The sequence below is a fragment of the Varanus komodoensis genome, unplaced genomic scaffold (assembly GCF_004798865.1).
Source record: "Varanus komodoensis strain SLA01 unplaced genomic scaffold, ASM479886v1 scaffold10, whole genome shotgun sequence".
Classification (NCBI taxonomy): domain Eukaryota; kingdom Metazoa; phylum Chordata; class Lepidosauria; order Squamata; family Varanidae; genus Varanus; species Varanus komodoensis.
Genome location: NW_025335269.1, coordinates 31,883,455 through 31,907,069, shown reverse-complemented (window position 1 = coordinate 31,907,069; position 23,615 = coordinate 31,883,455). Strand labels below are relative to the sequence as shown.

Sequence of the window (23,615 nt, the reverse complement as noted above, 5' to 3'; positions counted from 1 at the left end):
TCCTATCCTCTGAGGTAAAGTGGGTGGTAAGGAGAGTGTTTTCAGTGATATGGTCCCATTTGTGGAATTTCTTCTCTGTCTTGTTACATGTTATATTATCACTGTTATCCTTTCAGCACCAGGCGAAGGAAGTTTATTCTCTTGAGCTTTTATTGTATTTGCTTAACATGTTGTTTATTATATTTTCTTAATTTATCTTATCTTCCTTTTTGTACACTGCCCAGCAAGCTCTGCTGATACATGTTGTTTATATTTATAAATAACTAAACAACATATAATAAATAAAATCTGAGAGTCAACTTAACTCAGAGATAAAATACATGTTTTGTGCACCAAAAGTCCCAGTTGATACTATGGCATTTCCAGGTAGGTTTGGGAAAGACTTCTGTCTCAAATCTTAGAGAGCTGCTGTCAGCCACTATAGCTGCAAATAATATTTAGCTCAGTGTAAGTCAGACTACTGGCAAGGCAATCTTTGGGGAAATACTGTTCTATTTTGGTGACATTTGAATCTTTTAGGTCAAGAATCTTCATCTTGTCTTTTCAGCTGTTTCATGAGGTAGTTGTGCTGGTAAATGAAAATGTATGATACCTACACACAAAAATGTATATTTGCCAAGTAAATATGTCTGATTCATCATTTAGTGACAGTAACATCATATAGTGACATATGTGAACGAGCCATTGCAGATATAACTATAACTAATCTCTTCCTATCACCTCAAACACAACTAAAACCTTGGGTGCTATCTTCTTGGTAGAAAGGGGGGGGGGGCTGCAAACCAAATAAAAAAATAGTCACTTAAATTTTTTCCATACCTTAATCAAGATCTGGTTAAGACATCCACTGTTTTTTAAATGGACCGTTTAGTGGAGCTTTCAAAAGCATAGCACAGTTAGAGAAATGAGAAAGTAATTTAAAAGGCAAAGCAAGCCAACACAAATCAAACCTTAGAATGACAACTAGCAACCTGTATGGAGATATGACATTCATGTATGTCACTGGATTTCCCTTTATGCTCAGGTGTATATGTGAACCAACTTGACTGAAAAACATTTTAACTATGGAGCTATATATGTAATGACCCATCCACGTATATAAGCTCTTACATGGTACTACAGTCCTCAGTGGATTGAGGATGCTTGCAGGAACCAGCCCCAAGTGTCCAGCAACCAACTTATAAACATGCATGTGCGAGCCAGGCCAGACAGTTACTCTGCTTACAGATACTTCTGGAATGATGTGCTTATATCTGTACTTGTATGTACACCTAGTCAGATTAGGAGCCATACTCAGATTCCTGCTTGGATAGGATGTTCACTGGGTGACCTTGGGCCAGCTGCTACCAGCTTGGCCTAACTTACTTCACAGGACTGTTGTGATAAAAAAAAAATGGGTGTGGGGGAGTGGGAATGGGAGAGAACCATGTGTGTTGTCCCGATCTCCTTGGAAAGGCTGCAGTGCAAGTGTAGCACAAACACTTATTTTTAAAACACGCTGTATGAAACAACACTTTGAGAAGGACGATCTGAACAGATCTTCCCCGGTCATCTATTCCGTCCGCGCTCGCGCGCGCGCGCGGAGTGGGGAAGGGGCTGCGTCTTTACATGCCATACCCCGATTTCCCCCTCCTCTACATACGTGATCACGAAGAGGTGAGCACATCTGCCCCCCCCACTTCATCCCCCGCCGCGTCCGGGGAGGTGTGTCTTGTGCCTCGGCCTCCTTTGGCGTTGTGAGGGGCGTGCGTTGCTCTGGGTTCTCCCTTAGTGCGTTATTGTGGGAGGAGTGTTTGTCTGATCCGTTCTCCCCACCCCCGCCGCCTTGTGCGTGTTTAGAGGGAAGAGCTGTGTGTCTGGTTCCTCCCGCATCCTACTCCAAAACTAGGGCATTTCCTTGTGAGTCTCTCGATCATAATAATAACCCCTTTGACGCTTGCCAGCCTGCTGCTTCCTAGGTTGCAAGGAGAAAGCGCTGCAGCAGCTGCTGGCTGCCGAGCGATGTGAGGCGGGGAGGCTCCCAGTTTGCCTGCCTGCTTGCCTCGCTCGCTCGCTCGCTCGCTCGCTCTCTCCTCCTTCTTCCCAGTCCCATTTCCCCGTCCCCTCCTCTGCTGGAGCCGCCCGCCCGCCCCGCCGTTCTCCTTTCCCTTCCCTTTCCTTCCTTCCCTCCCTCCCCGCCATGCCGGACCAGATCTCCGTGTCGGAATTCGTGTCCGAGACCAATGAGGATTACAAGTCGCCCACTGCCTCCAACTTCACGACCCGGATGGTGCAGTGCCGAAACACCGTGGCGGCCATCGAGGAGGTGAGCGCCAGAGCACCGAAAGGGCAGAGCCCAGCCCAGCCCCTCCGACGCCCGGCCTGCAGAAGGGCGGCTCGCCCGCGCGTCCTTTCCCAGCGGAGCCAGCGCTGGCTCCCCTCGGCAGCCTCGTGTGTGTGGTGCGGTGCGGGGTGTGAGCGAGCGAGTGCTTTCCTGCCTCCTGGAAAGTGGAGGGCTGTCTGGAAGGGAGAAGAATGGAGACACGAGCCATGCCCGCGCTCCCTCCATTCTCTTTCGGTTCTTCAGACTTGCGTCCTTGTGGCACAAAAGGGGCGTCGTGCCCGACTCGCCCCCCCCTTGTTGCCGTGGGGATTGTGCCCTGCGTGCAAGAAGCAAGCGTAGCACGGTCGTTTCCCTTTCCTTGCCTCCCTTGCTTTTTGCCCGCCTTCTTCTGGGGGAAGGCACGGAATTGCTCTTAGTGTCTCTTTCTTATCGACAAATAATAACAATAACAACAAACACCACCGCCACCTCCTTTCTGCCACAAAGGGTTTGGCTTCCCTCAGCCCTTGAGGCGGAGAGGGGCGGCATGTATCCACCTGTATTTGGTACATCTCTCACTAATCGTGCTGTCTTCCCTTCTAAACGTGCTGTATTTTCTTGGCACAAAGGTGATTGACCCCCCCCCCCACACCCTCCCGAACAGTGCTTGCTACCTAGAAGAGGGCATCTGTTTTTGGTGTGGGTGCGGGCTGGCTGGAAGATCTATAATAGTTAATCTTTCCCTTCTCCAGTAAACTTACTGTGTTCTAAGTACAGCGAGATCATGGGGTTTAAAATTTGTGCACCTCGATCCTAAGCATATTTGCTCAGAACTAAGTTCCACTTTGCTTAGTGGAGATTTCTCCCAAACCTGCCGTCATGTGCCTCACTTAATTAGAGAAGAAGCCCCATGGAACCTAGTGTGATTCCATCAGTATAAACATGCATAGAATCAGGTTGTACTCACTGGAGATGTGCTCACCTTCTACCTGATGGATTGAAAGGCATCCGAGCATACAATAAAGTAAATATTGGAGATCAACATGGGACTACATTTGTATTACATCTATAAGTTTTCACCTCCACCTCTTTAAACACCTCATGATTTTTCAGGGGCATAGAGTTTACAATACTCAGTTCCTTCTAAGAACTGAACTATATTCTATTTCCAAAACAAAGGAGTTAGATCCTTAACCAGTAATACTGAGACTTGGGCTTGTTTTACTAAAGCAGCTGTGCACTTGATTTTTCTCCTTGTAAGTTGTGTGGCAGACCTGGAATATTTTTAAGTCTTTCTTCAGACAAAAGAAGTGAAAGGTACATATTTCCCAGTATTCACAGTATTTTTTAAGCAAAAAAATTACACACTGGTTAATAACTCTGCTTTTGTTCATCACCACCCCTACAAAAAGTAATGACCATTTCCTTGTGGCATAGAAGTTATGAAACATTTTGGGTAGTCTTTATGTCTCTTCGTTGAGATTTATGAAAAAAATAAATATTTGTAATGTGAATATGCAAATGATTTAAAAATTCTAACAGTGGTTGCAAAATCCTCCTGACTTAATTAAAAAGAAGACTACTGCTTGGATCAATACAGTCCTGCTTCTCATGAAGCTACCATGAAAATGAATTTTTGAGACATGTCCAAACATGGTTTGAATGCAACTCATCCCATGTAAACTCTTAAATTTACTTTGCATTTTATTTGAATGCCAGCCTCTCTGGGCCTGCATTATAACAGTGTTGATTTATATTGTCAACTGGTGTGTCTAGTCTGTCTTTTATGCAACTTTGCAATGGTGGATTCAGGTGGTCCTGAATACCCCTTAAAAATCATAGTGTTGTATTTAAACAAGTCTTTCCAGATTTGAAGAAGTATTGTTTAGCTTTTGAAAACAATTGCTCGAACACACAAATTAGAACCAAAATTGTTATAATCTGATTATTAATGTGTACTCTTCTTAGAATCTTGAAAAACAGTGTTGTCTTTGGAAAAATGAAACCTGGGATGTGATGCTTCTTTGAATGATCAGCTGCTTAAAAAAGTTGGGATGAGCTTTTGCTGTCTACAGCTGCAAGTTCCATTGGGCACAGTGGAACTTTAGAGACAATCATACATAGGATTGTGCTGTAAAATGGGTTAGTAATATAGGGCTTGCATGAAGCTTCCCTCCCACAGGAGTCTTCCTCCTGTCACTTTCACATAGGTTAAATAGTCTGGAAATGGATTACCATGTGATGGGAAAGGCTTCTGAAAGGCAAAGTACTGGCTAATCACCATCTGAAACTATGAAATGTTTTTTTTAATATTTGAATTTTTCTTGTGTCCTTTGAATTGCCAGGTTGAAAGAAATTTCTTCCACCCCAGCCTCCTACTCTTACACAGAACCCTCATTGCACCAACCCTGTAAATAGCGCTCTTATATGGTTTACCAACATTTCTCATGTCTTAAGATTTTGTGAGAATGTCTGGACTTTATTTTTAAGATTTAAAAGTGTTTATAGTGCTTCTGATTTTGGACAAAAGCTAGTTATCTGACATTCACACAGTGGATAAATACTATTTCAGAGAGATGTTCTTGTATATGCTAGGGGAATTCAAGCTGCACATTCCAAAACAATGGATTGTATCCAGTGGGACCCTTCTACTGGCTGATACTGCTACTGGATAGAATTCATCCTTGCCTGCAGTACTTCATTCAACCTTCAAATGTGTTTTTAGACATGTGCAGGTTTTCAGAAGGCATGTTTTCACTGAAAGGGACCTTTTCATATTAGCAAATAGAGTGTCTGTGTGTATGAAGGCAATTCTCACCCAACAGATTTGCACTCAAACAAGATTAAAGATAATAACATCACTTGGATGTTTATTGAGTTCATAACAGGAGGGTTGGTAAATCCTCTGAAGTAGGTGGGGGGGCTATGTGAAGAGCTGCAATAGGGAGGAGGAGAAGGGAAACTTACACTGTTGGGTAATGCAATTCAAAATACATAAATTGTGACTATTGATTATGTGATTGTAACATTAATACCTATTAAGGCAACAACTTTTGCCTTGCTTGAGCCACTGGTTGGAAAGACTAAAAGGCAAATAAAGAAGGCATTCAAATTATCACTTTGTAGTTTACAATCATGAGATTTCTTTTTTTAATCGCATGAGTCAGACTTTAGAACATCCTGATTTGTGAATGAGTGTCATTCACAGTTCTGGTATGGTGATAAGTGGAAGTTTTCAACTGTGGAGACATTGCTTTAAAAAGGATGCTAAACGCTTGTTGCTTGTATAATTAGGAGTGCATACTTACATCTGCCTGCAAGTTGTTTACAGGTCTCAGTAGAGTTGAAAGCTAGTTCCAAGGCAGAGCCTTCAATATGCCTTAATATTTTGAGTATTCTTTAGTTTTTTTGGATGGTGTATATCTATTTTTATTGGAGTAATAGTAAACTGCCATAGCCCAGTCTTTTCATGCTATATAGTGAAGACTGATGCTATTAAAACAAATATTTTACTGCTCTGTCAAGAATTGTTCATCAAGAGTGAGTAGAATTATGCAAGCTGTATTAATTAGAGCACTATTGGCAGTATCTTTGTTCTTCTGCTAGTATTAATTTTTTCAGCAAGGTTGGCAAAATACCAGCAGGTCTAAATTGGTCATGCTGAGATTCTGAAATAGCTTAATTAAATTGAGCACATTTTACTCCAAAATTGTGCTTAAATAGCTGTTGCTTTCAAAGTGTAAATCTTTGGCCATTCTTCTGCAGCATTACAGTTCACAGCTTTTACAGTGCTAACCCACATTTAGTAGCCCGACTGGTTTTTCAAGTCTACAGATGATGCTACCACAAAAATAGGCCATAACTTTCCTAATTACAAAAATGAAACAACAGTTTGTTGCAAGTCATGTACCCTTCCCAGGAATAGTTTATGGAGGCCTATAGAAGTACTGATACTTTACTTTTATATATTGCATGGAAAAACTGCTAGGCAGGACTGCTTATATATATCAAGTAAAATAAAATAGTGACTAGGCTACAGCAAATGAAGAGTCAGTAAAATAATGAATACCTGTTTAGGTAATGTCTGTGCAGACTGAAGCTCTGTTCTTCCAAATGGGGATGTTGAAGTTTGCATGATTAGTACATTTCCTGTAATAATGGGCACTGTAGAATCACTGAAGGAGATTTAAAATAATTTTGTGATGAGTTTTGTGATTAGTTTAGATTATTATAACTCTGTACCTTCCTATTTATAAAGTTGTTGAAGCACTTGTTCCTGCTTACCTGTCTATTGCAGTTTGTTCACACAGAAAGACAGCTAATCTAAAGAAACTTTTTGTGCTGCTTTTCTGATGTACTACAGTTAAAACATTCAAGAAATTATTATTATTATTACTATTATTTCACTTATGTACACTACTGGAGCCAGAGCCAAAGAACTAATAATTGCCGGCCACATGACCACGGAGACTGTCTGCAGACAAATGCTGGCCCCCCTTGGCTAGGAAACAGAGATGAGCACCGCCCCCTAGAGTCAGGCGTGACTGGACTTAATGTCAAGGGGAAACCTTTACCTTTTCTTTACTTTTATAACTTTACTACAGCATGACTGCATCCCCAGTACTGACCAGTCAGGGATTTAAGATTGGCTGTGAAGGCTTTGTTTCTTGGTAGCCTGGAGGAATGTGGTGTAAGGAACTACTACACTTGGCTAAATCTTTTTGGCAATAGCACCCAGATTTGGCTGTTCTCCACATGGATGTTAGTCAGGTGTCAGTTACTGACATGGTTATATGTACAAGTTTTGGAGTATAGGCAATTATTTTATTTATATTCTCTTGTTGTAGTGATAGGGTTTTTTGTGTCTTTTATTGTAGGTTTGTAATGTTAGCATTGTAACAAATGAAGCCCTCTAATCTGATCGGTTGCAGCAGCAGCTGTGCCAGTTGGGCTAGGGATATGTAAGGAGACAGGCTTTCACAGAAGCCAGTTCTCCAAGCCCCGTTGATTATGTGCTAGCTACCACACAGGTGAGTTAAGTACCCATGGGAGTTTAGCAACAGGAAGAGGAAGTCAAGGCAGTCAACTCTTTTTTTCCCATGTCATAGGAAGCAACTATAAATAAATACCTATAAATATAAACAAGCAATTTCTCCTCGTAAACAACTTAGGTTTTCAGGCAAACAGAGCCAATAATAACAATAAAACAACAAGAGCTGTAAGTGTAAAAAGGCAGCAGTGGTGTGGGGGTTATGCAGTGAGTGCCTCACATATAAGTATCTGCCAGTTGGACAGAAGTTTTGGCCGTGTGCTTAGTGTAATGAGCTCCTGGCTCTCAGGAAATAAGTTAATTTCCTTGAAGCCAAGGTTGCTGACCTGGAAAATCTAATAGATGCAGAGAGATTGGAGGATGATCTCATCAGTTTTAGGGTGACAGTTCCTCTGCTGTCATGAGGAATGAGGAAGGAAGGCAACTTCCTGAAGAAGAGAGAAATGATCCCTTAGAATGGACCTTTTTAAGCAAATATAATCTCATACCAAGAATGTGCCTCTGAGAAGCAGGGGATTTGTAGTAGTGGATGGTTTGATCATTAGATACATAGACTGATGGGCTTGTGATGAATATGTAGACCACATGTTAAATTGTCTGCTTGGTGCAAAGGTTGCAGATAGCCTGGTTTTCTAGATACGTTTGTAGATAGTGCTGGGGTAGAGTCAGTGGTCATGGTCCATATTGGTACTGGTGACATCAGGAAATGTAGTTGTAATATGATGAAGGCAGGTTCAGGTTGCTAGGTGGAAAATTGAAATCTAGGACTATCTAGATGGTTTTCTCTGAAATGCTAGCTTTTTCATACAGAGGGTCAGCCAGCGAGGTGAAGCTGAAGAGTCTCAATACATGGATGAGAAGATGGCAAAGGGAGGAAGGAAGGATTATTTGGCTGATAGTGCAAAACATAAATAAGATGGCAGAACAGCTTTTAAACTAAACCCAAATAGAAAAACAAAAGGGAGCACAAGGTTGCATAAAAGCGAAGCAAACGGACAATAAGAGACATAAAAATGACATTTTGGAGAGCATATCACTAATATCAAGGCCAACAAGAAAGAATGTTTAATTATATCAGAAGCAGGAAGCCAGCTAGAGAGCCAGTTGGATTGTTGTACAATAATGAAGTTAAAGGAATATTAAAGAAGGATAAAGAGATCACAGAGAAACAGAAATAATTCTTTTAATCTGTCTTCTGACAGAAGATATAGGGCAGATACCTGTGCCCGAAATGATGTTTTCAGAAAGGGAATCTGAGAATTGAGGCAAGTAGTAGAGACAAAAGATGAAAAACCTTACTGATAAACTGAAAGTAAATAAATGAGCAGGCCCAGATGGTATGCATCAGAGAGTATTTAAAGAACTCAAGAATGAAATCACTGATTTTCTAACAGAAATAAATAGGTAATGTGTCCTTAACATAAGCCTCTGTAGCAGAGGAATGGAGAATGGCTTAACACCAATTTTTAAAAAGGGGTCCAGGAAATTACAGGCTGCTTAGCTTAACATCTCTCCTGAGTAAATTGCTTGAAAACAGTATTAAACACAAAATTAGTATGTTTAATTTTATAAAAGAAGCCCTGTTGAGAAAGAATCAACATGGCTTCCACAAAGGTCTTGCCAACTTTTTAGAGTTTATGAGAGTATCAGTAAACATGTAGACAGGGTGATATGCTTGAGTATATTTATGGAAGTGATGTTCTTTGGTCAATTTTGCTTAAACCAAGACAAGATCCTCTATACTGAATACTCCTCGTTGATTTGGTTCATAGCATCTATATTATGTTATACTTTGAGCAAGAGTGTGTGAAGGACTGAGATGTACCACAGAGGAGTTCCCTGAAGTTAAAGTAACACATTTAAGCATAAACCAGAAGGTTCAAGAACAGTTGCTCCAGGGAACCGTGGGTTTAACCTGAAGGTGATTCCTTTCTGATCCTAGACTTAATAATCAGTTAAGACAGAATACAAAAGAAAAACCTGTTGATCAAGCTTCTGGAGGAGAGAAACATTCTCAGCATTTTAGACTTGGTTAGCCCTGTCAGATGTCTCAGGGTCATTCACAGCATTACATTTTACAAATGTGCATCTTGAAACTTATGCATTGAGATGTGTACAAATGTGACACAGCTGAGAAGTAGCTAGCATGATTTATTGGATCTTTTCCCAACTTTGAACTGAGTATGTGGCTGGAAATCTGAATTTAGTTAAGTGCTGGATTTAGAGTAGTTAAATTAATGCATTATGTTGCCGTTCAGATGTGTGCAGGCAAAACTTTGTTAACTGGATAGCTGAGTGCATGTCCTGCTTTTGAAACATATCTCAAAACCATGCTGAAAGACAACCTTAGTAAGGGTCCCATTTTCTTTCCCGACACCAACAGGGTCATCTGATTAAATCTTAAGTAAAAAGCCTTTTAACATTTGATGCCTATTTTTTGGACTGAAAACAAACAAGGAATGTGGTGGCCATGGTGAAATGTTAATTTTAATGGGGATTTCTTAAACTCATAAAATAGTGACACAATTAAGATCTAAAGATGCAAAAGAATTACTATTTTCTCCTCTCTCCCTCTTTTAGCATTTCTTCCTATTGAAGTTTGGCCAAATTCCTAATGACATTTGTACAAGTCTTAACTAAAACCACATCTTGGTTATTAAAGAGTTAGAACTGTTACTTACAAAAAGCTGCAACAGTACGTGAGACTTCAATAGTATTGATAGCTTTTTGTGAACTTAAAAAAACTTTTTTAAGACCATTCAGATTTAGAAATTCAAAGAAAAAAACAATGACCCTCAAACAACAATAAGAATGTGGGATACCACTAGAACATGTATTAAAAGAGAATCATGCATGACAACATAGTTGTTAGATGCTATTTTTAATACTATGAAGATAACATTCTTCACTCATTAACCTCCACTTCTGACAGAAATGCTATAATTCTATTTTATTTCTGCATCCACTCAGGAATTAAACTCCTTTTCCACTGAGATGGCTTCTGTGGAAATTGTTACAATATACACATATACTGGCAGTGGCAATTCTGGTGGGGAAGAGAATACCAGAAGAATCTTAGAACAATGTCCTTGGGTTCTTTTTAGTTAATGGCGATAACTGCAGTAGGGTGGATTTCATAGCAGTATTTAGTACTTTAAAGGGACTAAAAGTGCAAGCCATTCTGGCTAATTAGAAAGTGAATTAATTCAAGGAACTGTAGCAGACTTCTAAATCATGCTTATCATGGATGAAAAGGCAGTAGATGGAGTAGAAATCTTGCTTGTCTTAACTGAGCCATACTTTTAAAATTGGAAGGACTTTCTTTTGTAATGTAAAAAGGGCCTTTCCTTGTAACTCATCTGGTGCATGACTGCCTTGCGAAAAGCTGGTCCTCTTTGATTTCTAGATGTTCCAGCTTCTGCTGAGCAGTGTATGCACAATGCCACTCACTGAATTCATGTATTTTCATCCCAGTGCAGAATGCTAGTGGCATGCCAAGTCCAGCATAGAACAGTTCCAACCAACATTGCATGAACCGATTCTTGCATGTGCAGTGGTACTTCCCCTTGCCCTCCTCCTGGGACAGCCTCCATATTTGCTTCTAAAGGCTTCCCCAAGCCTCTGGCAAGGATTTGAGGAGAGAGAGGACTGCATATGTGTTTCAGCTAGCCACAGTGAACGCATTACAATAACTAAACACAAAACTGTTATAGAAGTGTATCTTTGTTTGTATCAAAGGTAGTAGGGCAGTGTATGCCATGCTTTCCAATAGCTTATTGTTATGATGAAATAAGGAAATGGGAAGTTACTGAACAAGCGAGCAGGACAGTTGAATAAATTCTAGGAAAAACAAGACAGCCCAAGAAAGGAGCATCCAGGACATGAATGGGATGTTGGAAAACTCAGATTAGCAACATGAAAACTGAGTTTTAAAAGAAGTTTAGGAAAATGACTGCTAGTGCACAGTTTCCAGTTCCTCCCATGTTTCCCTTCAAAGAATTTTAGTACCAAATCCCAGTCTCCTTTTAAAAGCTGCACTGTGGCTTGGATATGTGTGCTTAGCCTTTGGATGGCAGTCTGTGAGGTCATCTTCCAGCCTGTTATTAGTTAGGGGGTGATAATTAAATATTTATTGGCCTGAATTTTATTAGCCTGTCTTATTTGGGCTACGGTCCAGTGCATACTTATTTGGCAGCAGGCCCCATTGAACATAGTGGAGCTAGCTACTAAGTAAATAGGCAAAGGATTACGTCATTAGTATAATCTAATTTGATCACATTTTATACTGCAGCAGAATTTTTGGAGTTAGATTTACCTTTTCATTTTAGTCTTCTGTGTGATGATGCCTCTTGGGAACAGTTTTCATTTCAACACTGAAGCTGACTTCGAGTTTCACAATACACTGATTGTGCAAAGTCTTAAGGCTGTGTTTGGATTTGATCTCTTGGAAGGTAGCAGAAAGGAATGGAGGCCATAGAATCATGGAATAGTAAGAGCTGGAAGGAGCCTGTGAGGCCATTGGGTCCAATCTCTGCTCAGTGCTGGACTCCAGGTAACCTAACAGATGGCTGTTCTGCTGCATTTGAACACCTCTAGTGTGGGAGAGCCTACAGCCTCCCTAAGTATTTGGTTCCATTGTCTTATGGCTTTAACAGGAACTTTTTCATGCTGTTCAGCTGGAATCTGGATTTCTTTAACTTGAGCCCATTATTCTATTTCCTATGTTCTGAGATGATATGAGAAGAGATCCTGGCCCTCTCTGTATGACAACCTTTCCAGTACTTGAAGAGTGCTATCAATCTTCTCAAGACTAAACATGCCCATTTCTTCCAGTCTTTTTTCTCATAGGACTTTATTGCCAGTTTCCTGGTCATCTTGGTTGCCTTCCTCTGACACTTTTCCAGTTTGTCTGCACCTTTCTTGAACTATGGTGCCCAGAACTGAACACATTACTCAAGATGAGTTCTAACCTGTGCTGACTTGAGGTGATATAGTACCTTGTATATTTGAAAGTGATTCTTGTATTAATGTAATAATATTTGCCTTTTGCAGCATTGCAGCCTTGAGTCTCATTCAGCTTGTGATCTTTAACAATTCCAAATATCCCCCATCTTATAATTATACATTTGGTTTCTCTTTCCTGGGTTCAGAACTTGGCATTTTTCCCTATTAAATTTCATCCTCCTGATTTTAGCTCAATGATCCACCCTATCAAGATCACGTTGAAATTTGTTTATTTCTTCCAGAATATCAAATATTCTACCTAATTTGGTTGATCTGCATATCTGATAAATATTCTGCACTCCATCCAGATCATTAATAAAATTAATTTAATAAAAGAGCACTGGCTCAGTATTGAACTTGATAGTCCCTACTTGTTACTTCCCCTGCAGTTTGAGAAGGTGCCACTGCTAAGTACCCTTTGAGTCTGATTTTGTAGCTAACTGTGAATCCACCTAATAGTTGTTTCATCTATCCCACTTTTAGTTGGTTTGCTAATCGGGACATCATAGGGTACTTTGTCAAAACTTAGCTGAAGTCATGATATGTTTACAGTGTTCCCACAGTCTACCAAGGAAGTTTGTGACATCAAGTTGTCATTGACTTACAGAAACCCTTTGAATGAATTCCCTCCAAAATGTACTATCCTTGACAGACATGCTTATAAATTTAAGTCTGTGCCTTCCTTTATGGAATTGATCAATCTCATATTTGGCTTTCTCCTCCCCCCACCCCTTCCTCCTCCTGTCTTTGACTTTTTCTAGTGACATTGTCTTTTCCAGTGAGTCTTGCTTTCTCTTGATGTGCTTGAATTATATCAGCTTCAGTTTTGTCATTTTTGCTGCCAGGGAATGTTCTGGCCAGATTTGACCTAGGGATTACTTGTTCATCTTTCTGTCAACCCTGAGTATTTGCAAAGATCTCCTCTGGTGCCATGTTTTGAAAGGATCAATTTTCTTTCTGTCAGCTTTCTTCACTGTCCATCTTTCACACCTATACATGACAACAGAAATTACCTGATCAAAAATTGAGATCAGATTAGTCTGGTAGGATGTGTTCTTGGCAAATCTATATTGGCTTTTAGTAGTCACTACATTGTTTTCAAGGTGTTTGCTGCTTTATAATCTGTTGAAGATTTTTTCCAAGGATTTATATCTGACTAAGTGTTCTGTAATTCCCAGACTCGTCCTTTTTTCTTTTTTTGAAGATAGGGCCAACATCAGCCCTCCTCCAGTCACCTGGCACGTTACCCAACCTCCATTATTTCTCAAAGATAATAGACAGTGGTTATGAAAGTTGTTTAGCCAGTTCATGTACTACCCTAAGATGCAGTTTTTTGAGTCCTAGAGTTTTAAACTCATTCAAAGTAAGGAGGTGTTCCTTGACCATTTGCCTATCAATCTCAAGCTGCACTCCTGCATCTTCAGCATCTACTTCATCTTTGCTAGGGGAGTCATAAACCATCTTTTGGGAGAAGACTGAGCCAAAGTAGGAATTGAGCACTTCTGCCTTTCCTTTGTCATCTGTTATCATTTTGCCATCCCTACTGAGTAGATGAACTACATTTTCGCCACTGTCTTTTACTATGCCTGTGAAGTAAGGCTTTGTCCTTGCTTGTAAGAACCGTTGCTAACCTCAACTCAATTGCAGCTTTAGACTTCCTGATATCATCCCTGCAGTTCTGTGCTACTGCTACACTCTTCATTTGGAGCCAGGCCTTTCCTCCACTTCCTATAGACGTCCCCCCCCCACCCCCGTTTCAGATTATGTATAAGCTTTTTGGGATGTCACCTAGATTTCTTCTGCTGTCCTCTCTCTTTTTTCTTGTTGAAATTGCTTGTAAATATACCTATTGACTATACTTTTTTAAAAAATTCCCACCCATCTTGGACTCCTTTCCTCATTAGAGTAACTTTTCATGGGATCTTATGTATCATTGTTCTGAGTTTATTAGAATTGGTTTTCCTAAAATTCAGGGTATACATTTGGATATACTTGGCTTTTGTATCCTTTAGAATCACTATTTCATGTGTGCCATGGTCACTTTCCCCCAGAGATCCTTTAACAGCCAGTTTGTCCACTATGTCACTCCCTGTTAGTTAGAATCACACCAAGGATTGCTGATTCTCTAGTTCATGGGTCCTCAAACTATGGCCTGCGGGCCGGATCTGGCCCACCATGCCCATTTATCCGGCCTGCCTGGGTAGTAAATAGTAGACTCCAGTTCCTTTTATTCTTTGCTTTACTTTAATACAGATATACTCAATGGGGCTACTAAGCTCATCCTCCTGTATTTCTGTGCAGAAATATGAATCTGCAACATAGAGTATGTCTGCCTCCCTTTCTGCTCCTTCTGTTCTTCTTGATCTCCTTCAATTGCTGAATTCCAGCATGGGAATCATTGCACCAAGTTTCAGTTAATCTGACAAATCATATTTGCCATCCTGCATTAAGAACCCAAGTTCATGCTGCTTGTGTTCCATACTCTGGACATTAGTATAGATACTGAAGACAACATGCTTTATAGTCTAGCTCTCTTCCTACTTTATTTTGGAAAACTATTATTGGGTGCTTTTAGAACTGTTTTCTCCATTGTGGTATATAAGCCTTTATTCAAGTTTCTCTTTCCCTTGTAGTATTTAAAGTCCTCTTGATTTTTTTTCAGGTTGTGGCCAAACGCATTCTTCCTAGTCCTTGTAAGGCGCAACTCCTCCCTTGCTAGCAGACCCTCTTCCAGAAAGCATAACTCAAGGTCCTGGAATCCAAATCTCTTGCATTGGCACCCCTTTCATAGCACCCACCCAGAGTATTTTCATTTCTCTTTCTATTCCTTTTCTAAGTACTAGAAAGATGATTGAGAAAACTATGACAGCCCCAAAGTTCTTGAGTTTCCTTCCCAAAGCTTCAAAGTCTGACATGATTTCTTCAGAGCTTCACTTGGCAATATCATATTTTCCTGCATGGATGAGAAGGGATAGAAATCAGTGGACTTGCACCTTTCAGGTGCATCTCTAATCCACCCTCCAGGGAGACAGCATACCTGGTGAATCCACAGGCCTTTGTGACATACTTAGGATTCCACCCCTTCCAGCAGAGAGTCTCTCACAACTGCTGCTCTTCCCTTGTTGTTGTTGTAGGTTTGAATATCATTGCCTCTGCTTGACTGACCTTCAGCTTCTTGCTTGCTGTTGCATGGCGTGCCCTGTAATGCGTCCATTGCAGGCTGTTTCCGCTGATTCAGAGTCTAGTTCTGCTCCTAACTGTCACCCTTTTCCAATGAGTTTCCTTTACTTTATTTCCCCTTGCCTCAGGATTCTCCTCTTTTGCTTCAGCCAGCTGCTGCTTTTCTAACTCTTGCTTGTCACTTTGCTGTTGTCGTTCCACTGCTCTGTACCCTTTGTCTTCTCTTATCCCCTTGAGGAAGGACACTTGCTGCTCCAGCACTCTCACTTTTTATTACAACAGGGCATCCAGCTTGCTTTTTTTGTACATGTAGGCCAGGTTTGTGTCAGGCAAGAAAACAAACATTGCAGAGACCTTGCATGTGACCATCACCAGATAATCTTTTCTGTCCACGGTTTTTTATTCTCTCTTATTTATTGGTGATCTGAAGTATCATAGGAAAGGGTTGTATACATAAATATTTTCTTCAAATTCTTTTCTGTTAAAGGTGTCAGTTAATTTTGCTGGTATAGTGTTAGGCATAGCATTGTACAGATGCACTTTTTTGAGGTTAGATTAATTCCTGTTGCTCAATATTGTGGTACGTACAGAGTTGTTAGCTGTATTAATTACTGGATGAAGTATCTGGAGTTGCATGTCCCAAAGCAGACAGAGCACAACATGCCTCGTGTTGTGCAACAGAGCACAACAAAGGGAACAATGAACAAATCAATCAGGGTCATACATAGGATAAACATAGGACAATCTTACAAAATAAAATGTGGCTTGGTATAATAATGTGTCCTTGCACATTAAACAACATCATAATTATACTCAAATTTCATACTGCCTTTAAACAGAGCTACCATATTCATAAAAAATTGAAATATGTTATTTATTGGAAAGCCATAGGTTTCCCAGGTTGGACTGGAGTCCAAGATGCTGCTATTGTACTGCATCCGATCTACAACCCTGCTAAACTTGAAAATTGTTGGTAGTGGGGAGCTTTCTACAGTTTATATCCTATTTCTATAATTATGTGTCTGCCTTGTCAGCTGCTTTTGGGTTTGCACAAATACAGCCCCTTCTGTATGTTTTTTTTAAGGAATTAGCTTTTATGTGATAAAATCAGTAAAAGGCTGTAGCATCCTACCCACTGGTTTTATCCTATGTACCATTGCAATATGTCTGAATATTTCCTCGTGAAACACGTTGTTGAAGCCACGTACACTGACAATGACCCAACACTCATTCCAGAGGGATTCAGTAGGCAGGCTGTTTGTTCTATGGCAACACAGCAACATGGACAACAGGATGCACATCTATTTATTAGTCATGATGTCATTATTAAACAGCAGAGTTCATTCATTTGGCAGGGAAGTTGTGTTTAAGAATTCATAAGCCATGGGCAGGAATTGCCTTGGGAAGTCACTGATTTTACAAGGTGGAGAAGAGTGAGGAGAATGTAATATAACAGTCAAATGGAGGGTATATTCTTTACTGTTTTAGTACTGTTTAGTCCTCCAGTGATTTTTCCCCCTCAGACGTTTTTAATGATTGGCTAACAATTTAAAAGTTTTTCTAAGAATTTCCAGTGGAATATAGTGCATTTGCACAAGTGTTACAGCTGTTTGTGGCAGTCATGTTACTTTAATGTCAATTCCTGCAGCTGCATCCTCAGTGTTAGCATCTGACTTTAAACCAACAAAAGCCAGAAATTAGCACGTAGGCTGTGACTTGATTTTTTAATCCTCAGCATTGTTTAGGAATTGCAGTGTGCTGTATAAAACCACCTGCTGTGCAGAGACCCCACCCCCCCTATTTTTTTCACCAGAGTAGAGAGTAGATTATCACTGTAGGGTTTTTTTCTCCTGTTGGAAGTCTATAATTTTGTCTAGGCATTATGTTAAGTATGTATGCGACTGCCTCAAAACAGCTGAGGAGATTATAGTGGAACAAATTAGTTGTGCATTCCTGAAAAGCTTTTGTTATATAGTTTAAAAGACACAAGGAGAGGAATAAGAGGGCGTGAAAGCAAAGTGAACTTCTAGCATGCTTTATTTGCTGTGGCACATTTTCAGTGAAAACTTCCTTTCTTTAAAAAAAATACAGTTCTAGTGAAATCTATTTTGAGGAAGGCCATTTAGGAAGCAACATACATTCACTAATCATTTTAATCCGTATCAATCAGACTGGATTACTTTCTGAACAAAGGCAAAAGAGTGGAAATTCCCTGTGTATACCTCCCTGATCTGGCCCCTGACTTGCATCATATATCAAATATTCCTTGGTTTTAGTTATTTGTTTCATTTTTTTCCTAGGGTAATGAGGAAGTCTGTTGCCCTTCATAAGAAGTGACTTCTTCTGTGTCTGTTGGATTGACCTCCTTAATAGTAGAAGATAATGCTCTGGTAACAAAGACAGCAAGGATTTTCTTTTTTAGTCAGTGCAATGCCATCCTCAGTCTCCTTTCACTGATATAAATCTTCCATCTTCTTTACTCTTCCCCCCTTTTTTCCTTTTTCAATGGTGTGATATAGGCATAAAAAACCAGAGCCAAATCTTTAGGGACCTGCTTCCTACTCCAATTTTAACCCACATGTACAGAGAAGCAAGTGCTACATACATATTTTTACACATCATCCCCAAGGAAGGTTCATACTGCTTGCACATTTAATGTTGGGTCTGCCTCTTTTCAAAGAAGTATAAATTATGTCTGCGTGTGAGGAAAAGAGGTGCAAAGATGCATATAGAACCCTCCTGAAAGATTGCTGAGTTTCTTCATATTCTTCCTTGATACAGATTCTCCCTGTTTATATTCCCAAACACCATTATCTTTCATTTCAATTGAGGAATATGTGTATTTTTCAATCAAGAAAAATAATGCATTTTTAAAAGCGTGCAACTTTTTCCATTTTAAGATAATCACATTTTTTTAACATACACATTTTCCAAAATGAAAGTATACATTTCCATCATAGACAGAAGTATGGGAATACATATTTGTAGGGGATTTGTACAAATACCCACTTTTCGACAGAAATGCAGCTTGAAATCATAGCAAACATTTCCTGAGCACTGTGTTCCTGCTCACATTCACATTTGGGGTTGTGAATTGGACATGATCATATGTGCTTTATATGTCGCTGTGGGGTATGTGCCTTAGGTTCTGTAGAACATTGAGCAACATCTTCTTTCACTTACTTGGTCCATGTGTATATTATATTGTTCACAGGGAGGACGAAGTGGAGTTGCTCCTGTTGAGCCCACATCTATCCTCCACGAGTTCATCAGAGTGCAGCATGTACTACGATGCATCCTTAGGTTTCTCCACACAACTGGAAATCCTGATTTCACACTGTTACCAGTGGTACATGTGGAGGAGCCCTACATAAAGATGAACTACCGTTATTGCTATTTCACTCATGAGAAATCAAGGAGAACTGCTCATAATATTATTTTAGCTCTGTGATTGGATACTGTACAGTTGCCCTTTTGCACTAGTAGTATCAGAAACCCAGATTTTGCCCAAATTATGTATATAACTCAAATATTTGGCTGCTTCACAGAATCAAATAAAGTAGCATACTAAAAATACAGTTACAATTGAACTTCAGGAGTGTTCTCAAAAATCCCCAGGAAGTAATTGCTGCTCTGAGATACAGTGCAGTTACTAAGAGTGCAGCCTGCAAACAGCTGCACCTACTTATTTAGATTATCATATATAAATGCCAAACTGAATAGACAGAAATTATGAATACGGTCAGTTTGTTGATTTTGTTCCGTAGAGGGCTTGCATTTATTTTTTCTTAGTGCTGAATTAATTCTAAGGACTCATAAAGACATCAGTGCCAGTATTCTTGAGAAGTGCCTAGTGCTGATGCATAAACTTGATAAACCAATCATCAGTAATGCCAAACCCAAACATTGCAACAGATGCTGAACATGTATACCCAGAAGTAAACCCCATTGAGTTCATTGAGGAGTATTCCCAAGACACAAGACTGCAGCCTTAAACATGGAATCATGTTCTGGGGATCTGTGAAGGTTATACATTGGTTTCTATCCAGTGGTGCCCTTTTGCCAATGGAATGGCACCACTGAAGGAATACATTGCCCCTTTCCTCAGCAGTTTCCAGTATGTGCTCAAAAACTGTTCCATAGAGTTGGGGACTCTCTAATGAAGACTGAGCAGCTGGAAGGGGTAGGAGGGGAAAGGAAGCTCCCATTGTGTGAGGAAAGGGCCACCCATGCAACATTGGATGCATTCCATTCTAGTATATTCCGGCATTCTATAGTGTAAGCTATATTGAGGTGGTCCTGACAAAAGAAGTACACATTGTATAAATAAGTATGATGCTACATAAAATGCTATAGCATTTACCATGCCATACCATCAGCTACTCAGGGAAAAGTCATTAGTTTTTAGCCATAATATGACCCATTTGTCATTTTTAACTCATGTATTCTTTTCTTCAAAGAATTTGTGGCATAAGCACAAAAGCCTGAGGTGATCTGTATGCTAGGACAGAAAAGTATAGGGAACAGTGCTAAAATGTGAGATGCCAGAACTCTCATTTTCCCACATCATACCCTGCAGCCTGGAAATTCCTTCTGAAATGTCAGAGCGAGTGATGTGTGTCATATCTGTGTAGTGGAGGAAATCTAATCCGCACATACTCTTTTGTGATTGCTCTTACAATTTCTCCCCCCCCCATCCCGAAGTTTTCTGGAAGGTTTGGAGGCCTTTCTGAGCAGTATGAGTTCTTGGGGTCTGTAGTGGAAGGATATAATTATGTAAAACTAGGTGAAGGTGTGCTGTGTGAGCAACAAAACCACACGTCAGCTTCAGTGCTGGAAAGAAAGAAAGGCGCAGCACCTAATAAAGCTCTAGTACGCCATATGGCCAAGATAAGATGATGCCACTGAACATGAATTTCAGTTTTAAAGGACAAATCAAAATAGCTCAGTCCAAAAAGTTATTATGAGGAAACGGCTCCATAATATACAGAATATGCCTGTAAGTTGCAGCATCTCCATAAACTATTATTTGCCTAAAGACCTAATTGGAAGACTGTATGAAGCATTTTTTTGGTCCAGTGAATATAGACTGTAAATTGTCAGTGACTGTTTTTAGAAAGCGGTCTTCTGGTCTTTGAAAGGGTGCCCTGGATCGGTAGGAGCAGATACGGAGGTCTGTTCTTAGAGGAGAAATCCAACCACAGAACTCCTTTCCCAGCCACCACTGCAGTGGAGCCCACTCCCAAGGTCAGAAATGCCGCCTTGAGAAAGGGTGAGGAGAGGCAAGTGCAGGTGGGTCGCTGTGTGGAGAGGGAGTGATTGTGGATACTTGGCATCCACTGTGCTTTTGCCCCCAGTTGTACTCCCAACACAGGAGGCCATTTAGACCAGCTGCGGCGGTAGCAGTGTGGTGTGCATGGCCACCAGGTCACCTTTCCTGCCAGAGTGCTCTGCTCCTAATTTCTTCTAACTTTATTTTCTCACTAGTAGGTGTGAAATATTTTCTGTTGGTTCTGAAAACTGTGGGTTAAAAGAAGTTGTTTACTGTGTTGGGAGCCATACTGTGTTGTATTTAGCATTTTGAGCAGGTTATGTTTCCTTGTCATGCCTTCCACAGAAGCCATTTTGTGGTAGTGTTCAGGTCAATTTCTCAAATTGCTGAATGTGTCCATGCCCCCCAAAACATTGCCTGATTTACCTTGTGCCCCCAGAAAACTCCTGCAGAAAGGAGATGGAGCCAAGATGATGATGATGATGATGATGATGATGATGATGATGATAATGATGATGATAACATTTCTATGCCGCCCCTTGCCAAAGAAGATGGATTCTTGCATAGGCCTGACCCGCTAGTAAGACCTTGCAGGGTAGGGCTTAGGATAGATCAGAGGCTCTGATATTAGAACTCAAAACACTTTTGTAACAAATTCGGAGTGCAGCCTTCCAGAGAGGACATAACTAGGTTTCTGATTTCCATTTGATTCTTAAATGAGTGGGGTTAGGAATCAGATGAATTTGCAAAGTAAAATAGTAAAACTAAATATGGCAATATTGCAAGGAGGGAAATTAGACAACATTTGGGAAGCCCAGTATTGTCTGGCCTATATTTTGGAGACAGACATTGAAATAGGAAGAATAACTTCATTTATATGTTTGGAGCAAACAGTAAACTGATGACTGTTTAGCCTTTTTTGTCTGGGTACTGATGCATCATCCAAGAGAGTTTATATATTCAAATGAATTTGAGGACTGGTACAATAGAAGGGAGAGGCTTCTCAGCTTTGTCAACATCTGCATTGAATGAGGAAGAGAAATGTGTTGTGTACATGTATTGAGCTATGTATTGAGCACTTGCAGGGTGATTGAGCTATGTGGTTTGGGGTGGAGGGCACTGGAAATAACTGGGAAACTTTCAGCAACAAGTTGAGGAAGCAAGGAAGTATTTTTTTTAAGCATCTTTATAGGAGTGGTTTTCAGTTTCTTGATGATTTGGCAGTTCATGTATGTGGTGTTGCATGGTTTTCACCTTCCTTTTTCACTGCAGTCTGTCAAACCAGGACTGCTGCTCAGTGGCTGCATTTTGCTTTTTCACCCCCTTTAATTAGTTAACATCTCTTCTTTGTGGCCAGACACAGTCTTGAATAGGCAATTTGCTGAAATGACTCATATGTATGAACACAGGCCTTTCCAGTTGATACCTTTCAAGTAGTTAGCAAACAGAATTTGTAGGGCAAAGGGTGGGTCCAGGAAAAAAAATCAAGAAAGAAATATGGTGGGGAGGAGGGGACATTGAGAATGAGAGAAAAACAGCAATATGGCAAAGAAATAAAGGTGAAGGTGATGATTGGAAATAGTTCTAGGCTGCCTTTCAGGCCAGGAGCTCTCCTGAGATGGTTTATAACAATAAAATTATTTTAATAAAAAATCAGTATTAAAAACAAGTATTCACCTTGCTGTTTCAAGAAATGACAGATACCAGAATATAACAGAAACTTTAACACAGTTGCAACTACAACCCACTCTGATTAAAATAGAATTAGGGGAAGGCCAGAAAAAATGGGTAAGCTTTCAGGACGTTCTTAAATGCCTGCTGTGGTGGGGCTTAAGCAGACCCTTGAGGCCATTTATTCCAACAGTTTGGGGCCAATGACGGAAGGGCACTTTTTAATCTATGCACCTACCTAATTGTGCTGCCGTGAGGGCAAGCAAGAAGGGTCTCTGTTGCTGATTTTGAAGTGCTTGTAGGCTTTAAATGACATAAATGGCCCTTGAAATTGAAAATGAAGATACACTGGCAACCAATGCAGGTGCATATGGACTTTATATGTTTAATTGCCTTGCCCTCTCCAACACTCAGGCACATTCTGCACCCGCTGAAGTTTCTGGACCATCTTTAAGGCAGTCCCATAAACAGTGCATCAGAGCAATCTAGCCTGCTTAATGTCAGTAGTGCATAGATAACTGAGGCAAGACCCATCCATTCTAGATAGGGCTGCAGCTGGTGTGCAAGCCTAAACTGGTAAAGCACACTCTGTGCACTGCAGACACCTGGGCTTCCCCGGTTACTACAAAATTCATAAAGATTCACAGATTATACACTTTGTCTTTTAGGATAAGTTCAAGCCCATCTAAGTAAATTATCCAGTGTAACTGGTTTCCAAACCCATTTCTGTCTAGTCTAAATTAAATCTCAGCTTGTTCACCTTGATCCACTCAAATACATCCTCCAGACACTAGTTCCACAGCCTACCTCGGATGTTTAGGTGGACACAAGAGGTTGACCTGACTGTCATCTACATACTGGTAACACTTCAGCTCAAACTCCTGGATAACTTTCTTCAGGTTTCATACCAGCTCTGCGTTGATGAAATTGATCAAATATATTGCAGGGGTATTTTCAGTTGTGTAATAAAGGTAGAGTGGGTGGTTAGAATTTATTTTAAAGTAATAAGTAATGTAATGAGAAGAATGATCTGCCCTAGTTCTCCAGGTTTCAGGGAGAAAATCCAAACCTTTGCATGATACAATGACATCCTGCCTGGTGTGCCTTTAAACTTGGCCTCTCTGATGTTATGTTAT

At 40.3% G+C, this 23,615-nt stretch overlaps 1 protein-coding gene across 3 annotated transcripts in view; it reads left to right on the top strand.

Moving 5' to 3' along the window:
* Nucleotides 1-1,883: 1,883 nt before the first annotated feature.
* Nucleotides 1,884-23,615, top strand: part of ASAP2 (ArfGAP with SH3 domain, ankyrin repeat and PH domain 2) — a 109,066-nt gene continuing 87,334 nt past the window's right edge. For 2 of the 3 annotated variants that reach the window (XM_044418386.1, XM_044418377.1), the window contains exon 1: nucleotides 1,885-2,305. In XM_044418386.1, coding sequence (XP_044274321.1) covers nucleotides 2,180-2,305 — 126 coding nt within the window. In that variant the 5' untranslated portion in view covers nucleotides 1,885-2,179. Of the gene's footprint in view, nucleotides 2,306-23,615 lie in introns of all 3 variants that reach the window. The other variant, XM_044418394.1, reaches the window with a different exon arrangement.